Here is a 17,171-nt window from a genome sequence, read left to right as displayed (position 1 = left end):
AGAGGCTGGAGGAGCCTTGAAATCTGCCTTCACAAACAAATATCATTTCTGATCCCCCAAAGCAAGATATGGTTTATAAATACGACTTACATCACTTTGTAATTCATATACTTTCTTAGCATGGATGACATCATTTTGGTCCGGGAGACATGTCCACTGGTGCAGAAAATGGCGGTAATCGACATCGCTGACCAGCTTCTGGCAATTCTTTGCCAGTAAGACTCCAAGCATATCCACGGGGCTGGAATACCTGGTCTTCGATTTTTCAAAGTCTTTCTTGTATTCTCTTTCGCTCTGCATCTTGGCTACATTCATAGAATGCACAAGTTTGGGGTCGTCCTGTATGCTGCGTGCTCCAATGTGATGCCCCTGTTGCTTGCGGTAACCTTCTTTGTACTTGTACTGAAATCACAAACAAAGTTTGTTGCAAAGACAGGAACGACAAAATCCGGAATCGTTAGCAGATCTATCCCAATGGAGGCGCCATGTCAGAACTGTTTGCAAATGTGGCCTTTTGTGGTTGCTGCTGATTCAAAAGCAAAGCAGGTCGCTCATTCACTTGGGAGCAAGCCCCCCCTTGAACTCAAGGGGGCCCTACTTGTCAGTAGACATGCCATAAGGCTGCTCTGGAAACAGGCCCCCCCAAAAATCAGCACAGTGGCAGCACTACACTCCCAGCCTGGCATGTTTTGGTGAAAACTAGATTCCACAGGTGGCGCTGTGGGTTAAACCACAGAGCCTAGGGCCTGCTGATCAGAACCTCAGTGGTTCGAATCCCTGTGATAGGATGAGCTCCCGTTGCTCGGTCCCAGCTCCTGCCCACCTAGCAGTTCAAAAGCACACGTCAAAGTGCAAGTAGATAAATAGGTACCGCTCTGGCGGGAAGGTAAACGGCGTTTACGTGCGCTGCTCTGGTTCGCCAGAAGCGGCCTTGTCATGCTGGCCACATGACCTGGAAGCTGTACGCCGGCTCCTTCGGCCAATAACGCGAGATGAGCGCCGCAACCCCAGAGTCGGTCATGATTGGACCTAATGGTCAGGGATCCCTTTACCTTTTAGATTCCACCACCAATAGCCTGCCTTCATTAAAAATTGCTTGATAACTACATGAGGGGCAGTGATAAGACTTTTTCTTCATAGGGGACCTTGGAGAAATCATACGGAAGGACATCTATTATTCTACAAGGGAACCATAGGTGCTTTGGCTGGTCTGCTGGTATACACAACACGGCACCTCAGAGGTGAGGGAGAAAGTACTTTGCATTCACCCAGTTGGCAGGGTACCTGGAAGAGTGATGCGAGGGTGAAGTTCGATGGAATGCAACAAGCTCTGGCCCTGAAAACCATTTACATGACTGAGTCATAGAGAACGTGACTGAATGCATCAAAGGTGTACTACAGTACTACTTACATCACTAGCGATGTCCCTCGATGCTTTTGCAGATTTCACTGAGATTGCTTCAGCGGTGAGGTCATAACCTTTCTTCAACAATTCTTCCCATCCAAGTTTATACAGTTTCTAATATGGAAAGCAAGAAGAGCAACAAAAACAACAACAACTCAAAACATAACAGGCATTTCTTCCACTGGAAAAAGAATATATAAGAATATGTTTTTGGAATATTTGAGCGTGGAACAGTTAAGAAATTGCACAAGGAACACCAAATAGGTCTTAGCTTCCCTCAAAACTCCTGCGCTATTATAGCTAGGCCAGAATTAAATTTCATGAGCGAACATTTTTGTTGCAAAAAAAAAGGGTGTGTGTGTGTGAATGATTGAGCCCCTTGAAATACTCTTCAAAAGATGCTCCTAAGCCTTTTTCACAGTGGCTCACTCCCAATCTTTATTGCCTCAGCTGGCAGATGTTTGGGCACACACACACACCCCGCATCCCTCAACACCGCAAAAAGGAGTCTTGCTGGCTATATGATCCTGCCAAGCAGGGATCATGAAGCTAGGGAGATGTCACAATGCCACAAAAATGGGTAAACATTGCAGCCCTAATTTTTGCAGCCCCGGCTTTTTCTTTTTCAAAAGGCTATTGCTGAAACAGGAGTTGCTTTTCACAGGGAGGAGAGGCATTTTTTTAAAAAAGGCATATCACCACCTGTTTCAACTCATTCTAGTATTGCCCAAGGAGAAATCCTAAAATTTTCTTCAGATTTCATTTGAGGTGAAATCTGGTGACAATCTCGTTATGTTCAGAGACCCCTTGAGAAATTCTGTTAGTGTTTCCCCAACTCTTTGCTTTCCCTGTTGTTCATTCAAAGGGGGGCAGGAAGGTTCTGAAATTCCCTTAAAATGTCGCTTTAGATAAAATGTGGTGACAATACAGAGGGGTGCAGATAGCCCTGAGAAATTTCACTAGTGTGACCACTAATCTAGGCTTGCTTCAAAACTCCTCATGTTTGGTCTGACATGAAGCACTTGGTTCAAATTTCACTTCAGGTGAATGTCAAATACAATTGGAACAGCTAACAAAATATATCTGAGCCAGAGAATTTGCATACGAATAGTATATTAACCAACACAACGCATTGTTACATATTTCTATACCTGGCTGTAATTGTACTTGTTTGCTTTGGCCTGCATAATGTCAGGTGTATCTGGCATCACGTGAATCTTCGTCTTATCCTTCTCCCATGCATCTATATATGAATGCTATTAGGGAAAATAAAACAAAATAAATCAATGCAATTGTCCATTTATACATGCAGTAATGTTGCCATACTAATTTTAAAGTTTTTTTTTTACACTTTTAGATATAGTAGTCATTTGGTATGATGTCACACCTCACAGCAGCCATTTTGTTTTATGCCATACACTCAGCAGTGGCCATTTTGTATTATGCTAAACACCAGGGCAGACATTTTGTTATGCCATGTCCCTACATCAGCCATTTTGTGACTGGCACTAACAGCACCCTCTCAAAATTCCAAATGTACCCAATTGGTCCAAACAAGACAGATTCTTTTCACATTGGGTAATGACAGTCACCTTATTCATGACACCAGCATTGTGTTTCGCAAGTTCCATGTCCATTGAGTCCATCAGCTTCTTAAATGGGAAATGGCTTGGATGCTGGCGGTACTTCGAATCACTTGCAATTTCAGTGGCTTTCTTACACTTTTCAACATCCAGTGACCCAGCAGGACTCCAACCAAGTCCTTTGTACCATTCGTTGTAATCTTGTTTGTATTCATGCTGCAGGTAGGAGAGAATAACACACAGCCAAAGTTGAGCAGCTCTTGGTTGCAGCAACATAAACCATCTGCATAAACACATGAGAAATATAGCCACTGGCTGGTCGTGAAAAGAGAATGCAAGGTCTTACATTGCTTTGAATCCGGTTCATGTTTCTTGCCAGTTCTACATTAATGGCATCTGGCAGGAGGATATATTTGTGGAGGAGCTTTTTGTAGTTGGTGTTGGTGATATTTGCTTGAGCTTCCTTGGCAGCCATGACGCTGAAAGTATCGCCCGGGGTGTGGTACTTGGTCTTGCTGGTTTCGTAGGCTTTCTTGTACTCGCGATCCGACTGCATCTTAGCTACTTGCATGAAATGAACAAGCTTTGGGTCATCTTGGAGGCTGCGGAAGCCAACAAGCTTGCCCTTATCCATTTCATATCCCAGTTTGTATTTGTACTGCACAGAAGAAGACAAACAGAACATAAGCAAGGAAGTAAAATTTAATGTCAGGAAGGTTAGAAATACAAACATTTCTTCATCTGTGATAATGAAATCAAAAGGGTACATGAGGTTCAACTTAAAAACTAATAAAATATGACAGTGGGTCAGATCCAAAGGTGTCTCACCATTTTGTCCCAAATAAGGCTGTCTTTGTATAAGCTCCCCACACTGTACTCCCCAGCACCACCTCCCCTGTTGTTCTGGAGAGGACCCAAACCTTCTAGAGCAGATTTTCAGTGGCGTAGGACAAAGTGGGACTCCAGACCCATTGGGTCAGTGGGAACAGTTTTTCTGCTCACAAAAGCTTTGGATCTGATGCAATGTATGAGCTTCAGCTTTTAGAGTAGCCTAATTTTAAATATTTTGGCCTTAAAAACTTACATCACTGGCAATGTCTCGGGAAGCCTTAGCAGCTTTAATGGAGATTGCATCAGCCCTCAAATCATATCCCTTCTTCTTATCTTCTTCCATGGAAAGTCTGTACATTTTCTGTGTATTCAAAGAAACAAAATAATGAAGGCTTTGCAGTGCATGCTTTTGTATGGAGAGAACATTCTATCCAACTGCTAAGTAAAGCTTTCATTGACCTTTTTGGGCTTTCATTGCCTTTTTTTCTACCTAGCATTACACCTAAAATTAAATCTCCAGTTCGGGCTAACAGAAAATTTAGTTTCTCTTTATTCATGCTTTCCACCTACCAAGGATCCTGCATATTTCACCTAATGATGGAGCCAGGACTGGGTTAGCAGCCAGATTTTATATTTTTCAAAAATAGGGGGGTCAACCATTGTATGTTTCTTCTTCTCAGCAACCTGCAGTGCTGTATGAAAACTGCATAGCACCTAGCAGAGCCTCGTTTGATTGCCTGCTACCTTATCCCACATTGAACCATAATGTTGTGACTAAGTGACTCCATGGCTTCAACATCAACAAACCATTTCTCTCCCCCTTCTCTCCCTTGCTTTTTTATCATCTGGCACCACCATCCCACAACCTTCTGCTCATCGGATGTTTTAGACTAACATCCAAGTTGTAGTTCAAAACCTCTGAAGGAGTTATGGAGAACATAAATGTTTGTAAACTGCTTTATGACGTTTTGGTTGGCTTAAGAAAGGGATTGCTCCACTGTGGGTTTTGGCATCTTTCTTATGAACCAACATGGCTACCTTTGCTTTTTGTTATTTTTTTTTACCTTGACCACATATCAGAAACGATCTGGAAAAGACTTTAAGAAAGCACTGCTCTGCAATAATGAACCTATCGTATTAGACAATGTTTCTTATGTGGCTCTTGGTGCATCCATTCCTAAGAACTCAAATACATTTTTCATCAATTCCAGTGTATTTCCACATCCATTGTAGTCAAGGACTGGATTTCTGGATCAGCGCATAGTTGTGAGAGTCTCTTCAAGAGGAGCCCAAACTCTTTGGATCTACAAAATTATTGCAAGCCATAATTGACCACCATAATTCTGCTTGCTTTATTTACAAAGGTTCAGTTCCACACCCGGTTACTCCATATATAGGCATAGAAAGGGCAATTCCTGAAGTGATGCCCTGGCTTCACTCACATCGTACCCTCTTTAATGAGCTTCAGATGACAGGATATGCCTTTTCTGTTCACTCAGGCTTTTAGTGAATAGTCATTTGACTTTTATTTTATCTGCAGGCTTCTTTTTACTGTTTGTTCTGCTGTCTCCATTTAGTGGTCTTGTCAACTGTATTTTTTATTATAGTGATTTTACTTTATGTGTTGTTTTTTAAAGTTGTTTGGAAAAATGAAATTAAAGGTGGGCTATAAATACTCTAATAAACTGTGTCAATGGGGAATCATAATGCAGGACTATACCCCGAAGGTAATAGCTCTTTATGCAAGCTAATCACCTCATTAGCAGTTGCTCTGGTTTGCCAGAAGCGGCTTTGTCATGCTGGCCACATGACCTGGAAGCTATACGCCGGCTCCCTCGGCCAACAATGCGAGATGAGCGCGCAACCCCAGAGTCGGTCACGACTGGACCTAATGGTCAGGGGTCCCTTTACCTTTTTATCTTTAGCACTACACGAAAGCAGAATACAACCCCAACGATCTACCTAGCCCTCATACTTACATTGCTGATGTTGAATGCATTGACTTTTGCCAAAATAAGCTCAGGGATATCCGGAGTGATGTTAATCTTGATCTTGTCTGCTTCCCAGTCCTTTTTGTAAAGGTGCTGTAAAGGCAAAGCAAAACTTATATCACCACCTCTAAAAATCACTTACAATTGTTTATTTTCCTCTAATAGGAGATGCATTAGACCCTTTTGCTTTGCTACACATTTGAAAAAGCTGCCACTAAATAAATGTCTAGAATATCTAAAATTAATGGGCCTTGCCCAACTAACAAGGGGATATCAAATATTAATCATACTCAGAGTAGACCCATTAAATCAGTGGATTTAAGTTACTTAAATCCATTGGTTTCACTTGACTTAGCTGAATATCACCCTTGGTTGGGATCCAATTTATATATATATTTAAAAACAACCCTGCTACCTGAATAACTGGAGACACCTTTTTAGATTACAAGTTTTAAAAATCTATTAGCTAACCAATTCTTAATTTTAAAAAATGCACAGGACAATTTTCAGGCTGGTTAAGCCTAGTGTTCCATGTCCTGCCTAAAACTTTAGATTCTGACAGCACAAGCCAGCATAAATCAGGCTTCATTTTGTTTATTGAGTCCTCCCTTAAAGAGATGTTACGGTGAGACCTGGCAACCAAACCCTGTGTTGTGGGTGGGTACGATTGGATAGCCACAATACCCGATTGGTAGGTCCCTCGATGCAGGGCTCAATCAGGCCAATGGGACACTGTCTAAATGGATCGAGGGACCTATATATACCCATGCATGTGACCCAGAGCTTCCGCTTTGGTCTGTGCATCGGAACACCCACCCACCTCTCCCTACTTTTAGGGTCTTGCGCTTGACCTTGCTATACCTCTGTGTGTCGTCTGTCGTTGGACAGGGGCACCGCAGGAATTTTCCCCACTTGGCAGATTGGCTGGTGCCATTTGGGTTTCGCCTGCTGCGTAGCAAATCATCACGACTTGTAAGGTTGCGGATAGGTGATAGGGATGGGGGAACACTCTCGCCATCCCTATGTGAAGGGTATTCCATTAAAGGAATCCAGGGACTCAAATGGTTTGGTCAACCCCTGAGAGGGGGTTGTACCCGTGCCTGAGTCCAGGGGGACATCTGGGTGATGGACATAGCCTGTTCCCAGCTTTCTGCCTATCCGGGTGTTCACCCTAGGCTGACCTATGGTGGTGCCCTGGGTCAGCACTACCTGGAACGGTGCAGGGAGCTAGTCGAACCAGAGCCTATGTAACCACTCACTTGCTGTAATCAATAAAGTTGTGGTGTACATTCTGCCAAAAACCAAAACCAAAATTTGAGTCTTGTCTGAATTTATTTAAGGGGGAGGTTTAAAGGTCTTCACATGCAACTTGTGGAATCACAAAGCAAACAGCAAGCATGTGCAACCTGTTTGTTGATCTGGAGCAACTCTATAAAAAACACAATTCCACGGAAAAATATTATCCAGGGAAACCAAATAATTAGTTAACTATTGCTACTTTTCTGTAACGCCTTGGAACAAGAAGACCAACCAGCAGAGACTCTTTTGTAAATGTTTTGCCTCGTAATGTTGGCAAACCTCCTTTGAAAAGAGACACGTGAAATTTAGGCTTGGGTGTGATCTCACATGACCCAGGGGCATACTGATCTTAGAGTAGGGTAATAGATAAATTCATCTTGTCACGAGGAGAGAAACAGGCACCCTAAACTGCCACATACATAGAGCAGTTTTAGCGTGCGAAAAAATGACACAGAAATCAAAGAAAGGAGAGGTGGTGGAAGAACACAAACCAATTCAACCCTGACCACACCAGTAAGTCTTACTATATCAAAGCAATGTCATTATTAGTAACAACTTGTTGATCAGGAAATATTGTAAAATGAATAATGAAATTGAGGGGGGTGGCCTATAAGTATTACTCCGTAATTTATGCAATATTATAAAATCAGCAAAGTAGGAAAGTTTACCTCCTGCAGAACTGTCCTATCATCATGCATTTATGAATTTTAACTTCTGTGTGTTTCCAGTTCTCGATTAAGTCAACAAGTCACAGATTAGTTGGTGGGGCTAATTTGTTTGTGAAATTGCAGGACAAGTTTCTGCTCAGCAGCCGGTTTCCTGTGCTAGGCTTATTTGCTTACCCCGTCCATGGTCTTTGCGTTTTGTGTAGCCAGGACCATGGGCATAGAATCCATCTTGATAGAATACTTGAATTTGTCTGGATGCTGCCTGTATTTCGTCTCACTGACAATCTCCATGGCTTTCTTGTTCTTCTCGGCTTCTAAAGATCCTAATGGAATCCATCCAACCCCCTTCATGAACTCATCGTAGTCTGCCTTGTACTGGTTCTGGAGACAAAATTAAATTAAACAGGTGAGAAATGTTATATACACTGCTAGTTTATTTTTAATGCAGCAGTGTTTACTTGCAAAAATTGCACGCACTGCCTCAGCAGGAAAAGAAATCTGTCACATTTTGCCGTGGTTTATTTGTACTAATCAGCTAAGTTGTACCTTTTCAGGATAGCGGCTTCATATTTAGCCTGCTTCTTTTGTAAGCACTTCAAAACTTTAAAATGCAAACCAATATTGTGCTGTATTGTTGCTTTCAAAATTATCACCACAAAATTGTTTACATAGCCGTCTTCTTCAGTCTGAGACTACACTGCTATGCATGATTATAGGAACATGTAAACATTTACATTTACTTTTTTAAAAAATATTTTTATTAAATGTTTTCTTGGTTTACAAAAGTACATGCCTTATCTATTTTTTCAGGTTGTACAGTCTTCCTTACAAATCAGTTACACTTGTTGTGAGACATTAGAGTTGAGTCCAGTATAAGGTGGGGGAAGAAGAGGGGGGAGGGGTAGTGTGGTGAGGCTTATATTATTTTGTATAGTATACATGTGGGGTTTTGTGTCAGTGTCAACTGGGTAGGTTCTCTTTCTATTTCCTTATTACATTTCCTTGGTAGTGAGAGGTATTGGGGGGGGCAGGGTGTGGTTGGTGGTCTGTGGTTGGCTGCAGAGGGGCTTGTTTGCATTTGTGAGGGGCATAGCTGCCAAGTTACCCCTTTTTAAAGGGATTTTCCCTTCTGCTGAATAGGCTTCCTCGCGAGAAAAGGGAAAACTTGGCAGCTATGGTGAGGGGGGGGCGGAGTCAGGTAAACTTGTTGGGTCAAGTAAGCCAGATTTATTCATATGCTGTCGGTGAATTCTTGTTGTTGTTTACATTTATAATCTATTTTACATGACATATAGAATATTCCAGGTGCCTAAGCCCCCCCCCCCTCACCTTGGACATATGGATTTGGAGGGTTAAATAGTCTAAATCAGGCATCCCCAAACTTCGGCCCTCCAGATGTTTTGGACTACAATTCCCATCTTCCCCAACCACTGGTCCTGTTAGCTAGGGATCGGGGGAGTTGTAGGCCAAAACATCTGGAGGGCCACAGTTTGGGGATGCCTGGTCTAAATCTATCATTCAATGGTTTTTCAAAGTCTTTCACTTACATTACTCTGAATCTGCATCATGTTTTTGGCCAGTTCCAGGTTCATAGCATCAGGCAAAACATTATACGTGTGGATAATATTCCTGTAGTTTGTATCCGTTGCCACTTCCTGGGCTTTCTTGGCTGCAACCACACTGAACATGTCAACTGGGGTGTGGAAACAGGTCTTTGACTTCTCATAGTCCTTCTTGTATTCACGCTCCGACTGCATCTTAGCAACTTGCATGAAGTGCACCAGTTTAGGGTCGTCTTCCAGACTACGGAATCCAATGTGCTTCCCTTTGGCTTGCTCAAAGGCTAGTTTGTATTTGTACTGTAAGCGGAAAGGTGGGGTGGGGGGCAGGGGGAGAGAGAAACTCAGTTAAGACCACCACCTTACTGAACATGGCAAAACAAGCATTTTACATTTCAAATAAGTTTATGAGTTGCTTTTTTTAATTTAAAAAAAACCCTATAATGAAAAGGCTTGGAATCATTATTATGCACAAGGATCCCCAAACAAGCAAACAGGATAGATCTTGTTAGTGGAAGCACTGTGCAAAGACTTTCTGCTTGTGAACAGGGCTTTCCTTCTCCCAGGAAGCTCTGAATAGCATGCAGGAGAGTCATTCCCTCTGGCAAGATTCCCCTGATAGCACAATTACCTTAGCACAACACTGAATTCCTCCCAAAGTGCTAAATTCAAAAACTTTAATTAATCCCCTTGCCCATTTAATAATAAGTGAAACCATCGACCCAAAGGACTTGTATACACTTCAGCCACAATCTAATAAAGTACCCTTAAGCTCTTTAAAATCAGTAAGCCTTATTTTGTATGCACAATTGTGGCCATAATTTAGGGTAGGGATTGCTCTAGAGTAGGGGCCACCATTAATCCCTAGTAAATGATCTCTATCTTTTCTTCATTGCTCTACAACTGTGCTAGAGGTAAGTGCAATGAGTACAAAGAAACATATTCTTGCAGGGTCGTCTTTGAGTAGGTGATTTTCAAAAGCCATGGGCTCCAAACAAAAGCTTATGAAAGCAATAGTATAATAAGAACCATTTCTCAGATTTGCCCAGGTGGACCCAGAGAACATAAGGTATCCAAACATGGGAGGAAGGGCTATTTGAGAATGGTAAGTCTAGGGATAAATCAGTCTTTTCTCATGAAGGCAACGCAAAAATTAAACTTACATCACTTGCAATATCCCTTGAAGCTTTGGCTGCTTTTATTGAGATAGCATCTGACCTCAAATCATAGCCTTTCTTTTTGTCTTCTTCATAGCCAGCCTTGTATAGTTTCTGTTCAAAAAAAAAGGAAGAAGGGAAGATTGGTAAAGGGGAGGTTGTAAATTAAAAACAAAACACACTTCTCATATATTTGGTATACAGAATGGGAGGTAGAATACTCTTTGTCATTGGAAATCTTACATTGCTCATGGTGACTTGGTTGAACCTGGACAAGATTATCTCTGGCGTGTCGGGCATCACGTGAATATCTGTCTTCTCCTTGTTCCATTTTTCATGGTACAGTCTCTGCAGTTCATTAAAAAAAGAGTAGACTTAAAGATGTCACTCTCTGTTTTTACTTTTGCATGTTGTAAATTATCGGGGTTACACATTCTCGGCCATTCATGTGCACTGAATTTTACATATGCCCCTCTGAAATAAGTAGAGATCCTAGGCTAGCCTCCAGAAGAAGTTACATATCAGAGAGGATCACCACCTTGCAGGGATGAGTCCGCAAATCAAAACCCTATCTTCGGTTTACCACATTAGATTAAATTTTCTTACAAAACTCAATAATGTACTCCCACTTAAGTTTTTAACAACAGAGTTTTCTTGTATCCCTAAACCTTCACAAAGGCAAGCATAATTGCTTGATTTTACTCTGGGTTTATGCACCATGGCACAAGACAAGTGAGGAGGGGCTTTTGGTGTGAATCTCACAGCACAATCGCAGGCAGGTCTACTCAGAAGTGAGACCTACTGAGTTCAATGGAACTTATTCCCAGGCAACTGAACACAGGAAGGCAGCATCATACACTTCCAATCCCTGCCATCCACATCCATGAAGACACTGGCCTGTATTGATTCTTTTTTGTCCATGTGGCAGATTTCACGGCAGTGGTACCTTGGTTTACGAACTAAATCCGTTCCGGAAATCCGATCTTAAACCAAAGCGTTCTTAAACCAAGGCGTGCTTTCCCATAGCATTGGGGGACTCAATTTACAAATGGAACACACTCATCAGGAAGCGAAACATGTTCTGCTTCCAAGGCAAAGTTCACAAACCAAAACACCTACCGTACTTCCAGGTCTGCAGCGTTCTTAATCCAAGTTGTCCATAAACTAAGCTGTTATTAAACCAAGGTACCACTGTATTGTGAAACCATCAGTCAACTTGCTGCTGATTACCAGTGTTTCTCCCAGCAGCCAGAGTACATATTTATTTTACTTTAATCATAGTCGATTTTACTTCAATTGTATATAATAAATCAATACATTTAAATGTAATTGCATTTAATTATTTTTTGAATATGCATTGTGCAAAGTTAGTAGTATTTTCTTTTGGTCAATCTACTGTCCAGCAACTTCATCAGGTACACCAAAATCAATCACTTTTACACAAATGACTTAGGTAAGTAGTACTTCATTGGTGAACAACACTGAGAAATCACATCTGTTACTTTGACTCTAAACTCTTGAGACAAAGTTTATATTTCAAAAATGAGCCATATCCCTCTGAGGTTTTTCTTTGCTTTACCTTGTTCATAGTAACGGCATTTTGTTTCGCCAGCACTTGATCCATAGCAGTCATGTCAATAGTATATTTCAGCTTGTCTGGGTGCTGGCGATATTTCTTTTCGCTAATGATTTCGGAGGCCTTCTTTGCCTTCTCCACTTCCAGAGACTGGATCGGCACCCAGCCTACTCCTCTCAGCCAGCTATTGAAATCTGCTTTGTAAAGATTCTTCAAAGGAAGGAAATAAAGGGAAATAATTTGAAGTGGAATAGATCTGTTTCAACCTTCACAATACCCCAAAGCAATGAATTTACCCTGGTGCCAGATTGTGAGCTTAAACTGCATTGGTAGATGGTTGTGTACATAGGAGCCAACTGCTAGGGGCAGCCCCCTGCCCCAATAGAATATTTGTGGGGGCCTGCCCTCCCCAAAGTTGATGGGTATTGTCATTCAAATGGTGTGCATTGCAATCAGTTATGTGGGGTGAGGCTTACATGAGCCCCCCCTCCCATATTTTACTCAATTTGGCCCCCTTGGTTATGTGTATACAGATAAGATGTGTTTGAGTGTAAGGTAAGAATTGGTAAGATAGATGTGTTTGAGTGAGATAAGACGTGTTTGAGTGAGGTTTGTGTCTGGATAATTGTGTCTGAATGAGGGTCTGTGTGTGACAGAGGAGAGGGGAGAGAGAAGAGACTGGGTTTCCTCCACCCACTTTTGACTTTGGCTTTTCCGTTTTGGTCCTCGGATCCACACCCACTGCTAGTTATGCACTACTCCCTCCATCCACCTCAAAGGAATGGGATGTGAGCCCATCTCTACTGCTCCATCTTTTATTGAAGTCCATTAATCCCAACAGGTTAATTTTTGGCTTGTGTGGGAAATATTATTTCTAAAAGTGTGACGAAAGCAGAGGATACCCAATCCCAAGGTTAGGTTAATCAGCCTTATCTGAACCCGGACAGAAACTCAGAACAGATGCAGCAGGACAAAAGGTCCAGCAGAGCATCCTCTCTTAAGACTTCCCAAGCTGCTAACAACCTCCACAACCTTGTTATCACCATGGGATTGCTTTATTACATATTTTAATTATGGTGGTTCATATTTTAATGATTTAATGGGAATCTCTTATGGCTTATGCTTTTACTGCATATTTTAATTATGAATGTCTATATTTTAATTGGTATAACTGGTGTTTATACTTGTAAACCACTTAGAAACCCATCTTGGCAATCAAGTGGTATATAAATTAATTAAGATATCAAGAACAAACAACAACTACATCTTGAGAATACATACATCACTCTGGATCTGCATCATATTTCTTGACCGTTCCACACTGATGTTATCGGGCAAAAGGGTGTAATTATGCAGAGATGTTCTATAGTTTGTTTCGGTGATCACTTCCTGGGCCTTTTTAGCAGCTACCACACTGAACATGTCCATGGGCAAGTTATACTTGGTCTTGCTGCTTTCGTAGTCCTTCTTGTATTCACGTTCCGACTGAAGTTTGGCCACATTCATATAATGGACCAACTTAGGATCGTCTTGCAGGCTGCGGAACCCAACTTGCTTTCCTTTATCTTTCTCATATGATTCCTTGTACTTGTACTAGGGGGAAATCATGTCAAAGGAACAAAAATTAAACGGGCAGACATTCATTCTGCACACTGGAAAAAACAACAACAGTAGAACAACAGTAGATATTTGTTATTCTATTGTTGTCTCCACCCTTACTATTATGCTCTGGCCTTCACACCCTTTCCAACATTTTAAAAGTAATTTTAAATTTGTGAATATTTAATTATTTTTACCTAAGTCCAGAACACTATATTTTCCACTTTCTTGGTCCCCTCATGTCCTGCTTTCCCTTCCCTTCCCTCTAAGCCTCCTACCCTCTTTCTCTTTGGAGGTATTGGAGGTGGCAGATAATGACAGTCCCTAGTGCTTTTATTTTGAAAGAGAAATACTGTCCAATCTCCCAGATTTCACAGAAAAAGGCCTAAAGTTGTCTGAGGAATTATCACAATTAGTCACCATAGATGACCCAAGAAAAAATTATAAGCAGAACCTGGATGGTGCCTTGGTCTCCCTTGTCCCACCCCCAAAAGGAGTTTGTCTCTTTCTGCTTGAAATTTCTCAAACGAATAATGAATTGATTAGTAATCCCCCCCCCCTACTGATGTAGATGCATTCCTGGGAATAACGGTAAACAAAGAAAAAATTGATTCTGCTGAACAAATAATATCCAATTAACTTTATTAAATGTTCGAAGGCATAGTTTTGAGGTGGTCCATCAGCATTGCATGCGTACGACCCCAGGTTAAATCCTTGACACATCTCAGGTGGCAGGGCTAGACAGGCGGGGAATACCTTGCATCCTAAAGGGTGTCATTTACTAGGCAGGCAAATAAACTGACTCAGTCAAAAGCAGCTTTATATGTTCAAGACAGTTCTGAATGTTTATCTAGATTCAACTTACGTCACTGGCAATGTTTCGCGAAGCTTTTGCAGCAATGATAGGAATGGCATCAGGCTTCAGATCATACCCTTTGGCAATTAATTTCTTATAGTCCGCTTTGTAAGAATGCTTAAAAAGAAGAATGAATATTCATAGTAAGAAGAATCCTAGCGGCACAATCAAAGGGCAATATTATTCTAGTATGCTGAGCAAAAACATCCATGTGGGTTTCTGACATTATTAAGGGTGATCCACAAGGTATGTGTATACAGCAAACACAATGATATAATTTTTTAAAATAAAATAAAAAAGGGTCGGCAGCTTCACTCCAAAACAGAACCCCCAACCATTACTGCTACCGAGACACAAGTGTTCAGCTAATAGAGGGGAGGGGGGATGTGTAAGGCTAATAAGACTAAGACACACAATTCACTTTCTGAAAGATCAGTTTGATTTCTGCTTATTGAATACTCACATCACTTATATTGTAGGCATTGACTTTTGCTTGAATAAACTCAGGAACATCTGGATCCAAGTGGTAGTTGTGCTTAGCTTTCTCACCCTCCAGCTTGTACGTTATCTAAAAGGAAAACAGCACATGCATCATTTCATTGGATTGGTGCACGGTACCTCATTGTAGATTTGGGATGGATGGACCTGTCAACTTCAGTTCTCTCAGCTTCTGCAGGCTGTGGTTAGCCAAATGGGCAATACGAGATAACCTTGGCAGGAATGCCTTGAAGTTAAGACACTGAACTGCAACCACGATGAACATTTACTGTGAACGCTTTCTATCTCAGCAACACTACAGTGGTACCTTGGTTCTCAAACTTAATCCGTTCCAGAAGTCAGTTCCAAAATGAAAGCATTCCAAAACCAAGGCATGCTTTCCCATAGAAAGTAATGCAAAACAAATTAATCCATTCCAGACTTTTAAAAGCAACAGCAATTTAACATGAATTTTACTATCTAACTAGACCATTGATGCATGAAATAAAATAATCAATGCACTATACTATGAAATAAATAAGACAGTATTGTAGATGATAAAAATGAAAAAAAAAAATCCTGCACTGATGATAGTCATTGTTTGGATGGGGAGCTTTTATCCCTTTCCACAGTCACACAATCAATCAATCAGGAGCTGAACTGTGTTCCACATAGTAAAAAACAAATTAACCGAAAAAGCCTCAAAAAGAAAAACGCAAAATAAATAGCAAAAACAAAAGCACCAAACTTAATCCATTCCGGAAGTCCGTTTGACTTCTGAAATGTTCGAAAACCAAGGCACAGCTTCTGATTTGTGCAGGTGCCCCAGAAACAATAGCCAACAACTGCATTGGACGTTCAGCTTCCGAAAAACGTTTGGAAACCGGAACATTTACTTCCGGGTTTTCGGAGTTTGAGAACCAAGGCGTTTGAGAACCAATGTACCACTGTATTCGTTGATGGCTGCAATAGGGACTTAAAATATTGCAGTGGCATGAACTTACATTACTTAGCTGTTTGGTGTTGTGTTGAGCCAAAACCATCGGCATTGCATCCATTAAGCTTGTGAACTTGAATTTGTCTGGGGGCTGGCGGTACTTCCTTTCATTTAATGCGTCTCCTGCCTTTCTAACTTTTTCTACATCCAGAGAACCTAGAGGACTCCACCCAATTCCTTTGAACCAGCTGTTATAGTCTTGCTTGTAAATGTTCTGTGGGTAAAAAGAAGGAGCAATTCAAAAGACAGGCATTGAGGGGATAACATTTTAAAAGCACCAGAAATACACAGCAGTTTCATTTCTTTCTAGAATAAATACATTCCACCTGACTAGATACATCTGTATCTACCAGGACAAATAAAATGGTTTAGGTGGTTGCAGACTAACTACATATATGCCACTCCTGAAGTAGGCTACTTGTTACACATACTGCAATATTTCAATGCCATTTTTCTAAAGTTTTATTTGAAAACACCTCTCCCACCCAAATTCTACCCATTCACTAATCAAAAAGCATTCTTTTATTTGTTCTAAAGTGGGGAAAATGTCTCCAGGAAATTTAGCCTCCCCACCCCCTTGCTGCCCAATCAACTTGAAGTCCTTGCTTTAATTAGCTCATTCTGCATTGTCCATATGTTTGCATGCCAAGGCCCCATGACCCCCTCACCCTGATATAGTAACATAACTAGACAGGACAAGTGTAAGGTAACAATTGGTCAAATAGGCCACAACTGTCTTGATTACAGATGTGAAGGTTTTGGCTTAGGCATTGGGTATACCATTTTACTGCAACCCATTTGCTGGAGGTGTATTCTAGGGTCAACCCAAACTTGGGGGGCCCTATGACCTACAGGGATCCCTGTCTGAGGAGTGCTATGGCCCTAGCCCAGGCATAGGCAAACTCGGCCCTCCAGATGTTTTGAGACTACAATTCCCATCATCACTGACCACTGGTCCTGTTAGCTAGGGATGATGGGAGTTGTAGCCCCAAAACATCTGGAGGGCAGAGTTTGTCTATGCCTGCCCTAGCCCCTGCCTGGGTGTCCGGACAGAAGCAGCTCCTCCCAGATCCCTTTAACAGGATATCCTTTCCCATGGAGGGGCAGGCAGAGGCTATGTCCTCCCCTCCATCCAAGATTAAGGCTTACCCAATGCTTACTGCCACTTAAGCC

The 17,171-nt window shown here is 41.5% G+C and overlaps 1 protein-coding gene across 50 annotated transcripts in view; it reads right to left on the bottom strand.

Moving 5' to 3' along the window:
• Window positions 1-17,171, bottom strand: part of NEB (nebulin) — a 165,676-nt gene that overhangs the window by 105,965 nt on the left and 42,540 nt on the right. For all 50 annotated transcript variants that reach the window (XM_088661312.1, XM_060279713.2, XM_060279733.2 and 47 more), the window contains 16 exons: window positions 16,006-16,212; window positions 14,988-15,092; window positions 14,534-14,641; window positions 13,351-13,662; window positions 12,073-12,279; window positions 10,737-10,841; window positions 10,500-10,607; window positions 9,325-9,636; window positions 7,952-8,158; window positions 5,799-5,903; window positions 4,073-4,180; window positions 3,335-3,646; window positions 2,998-3,204; window positions 2,557-2,661; window positions 1,412-1,519; window positions 91-402 (listed from right to left, as the gene is read on the bottom strand). In XM_088661312.1, coding sequence (XP_088517438.1) covers window positions 91-402; window positions 1,412-1,519; window positions 2,557-2,661; window positions 2,998-3,204; window positions 3,335-3,646; window positions 4,073-4,180; window positions 5,799-5,903; window positions 7,952-8,158; window positions 9,325-9,636; window positions 10,500-10,607; window positions 10,737-10,841; window positions 12,073-12,279; window positions 13,351-13,662; window positions 14,534-14,641; window positions 14,988-15,092; window positions 16,006-16,212 — 2,928 coding nt within the window. The remainder of the gene's footprint in view (window positions 1-90; window positions 403-1,411; window positions 1,520-2,556; window positions 2,662-2,997; window positions 3,205-3,334; window positions 3,647-4,072; window positions 4,181-5,798; window positions 5,904-7,951; window positions 8,159-9,324; window positions 9,637-10,499; window positions 10,608-10,736; window positions 10,842-12,072; window positions 12,280-13,350; window positions 13,663-14,533; window positions 14,642-14,987; window positions 15,093-16,005; window positions 16,213-17,171) is intronic.

This window comes from Zootoca vivipara, chromosome 1 (assembly GCF_965207765.1).
Source record: "Zootoca vivipara chromosome 1, rZooViv2.hap1.1, whole genome shotgun sequence".
NCBI classification, from domain to species: Eukaryota; Metazoa; Chordata; class Lepidosauria; order Squamata; family Lacertidae; genus Zootoca; species Zootoca vivipara.
Note: the sequence above shows the minus strand (reverse complement) of the source record. Positions and strands in the feature narration are given on the sequence as shown.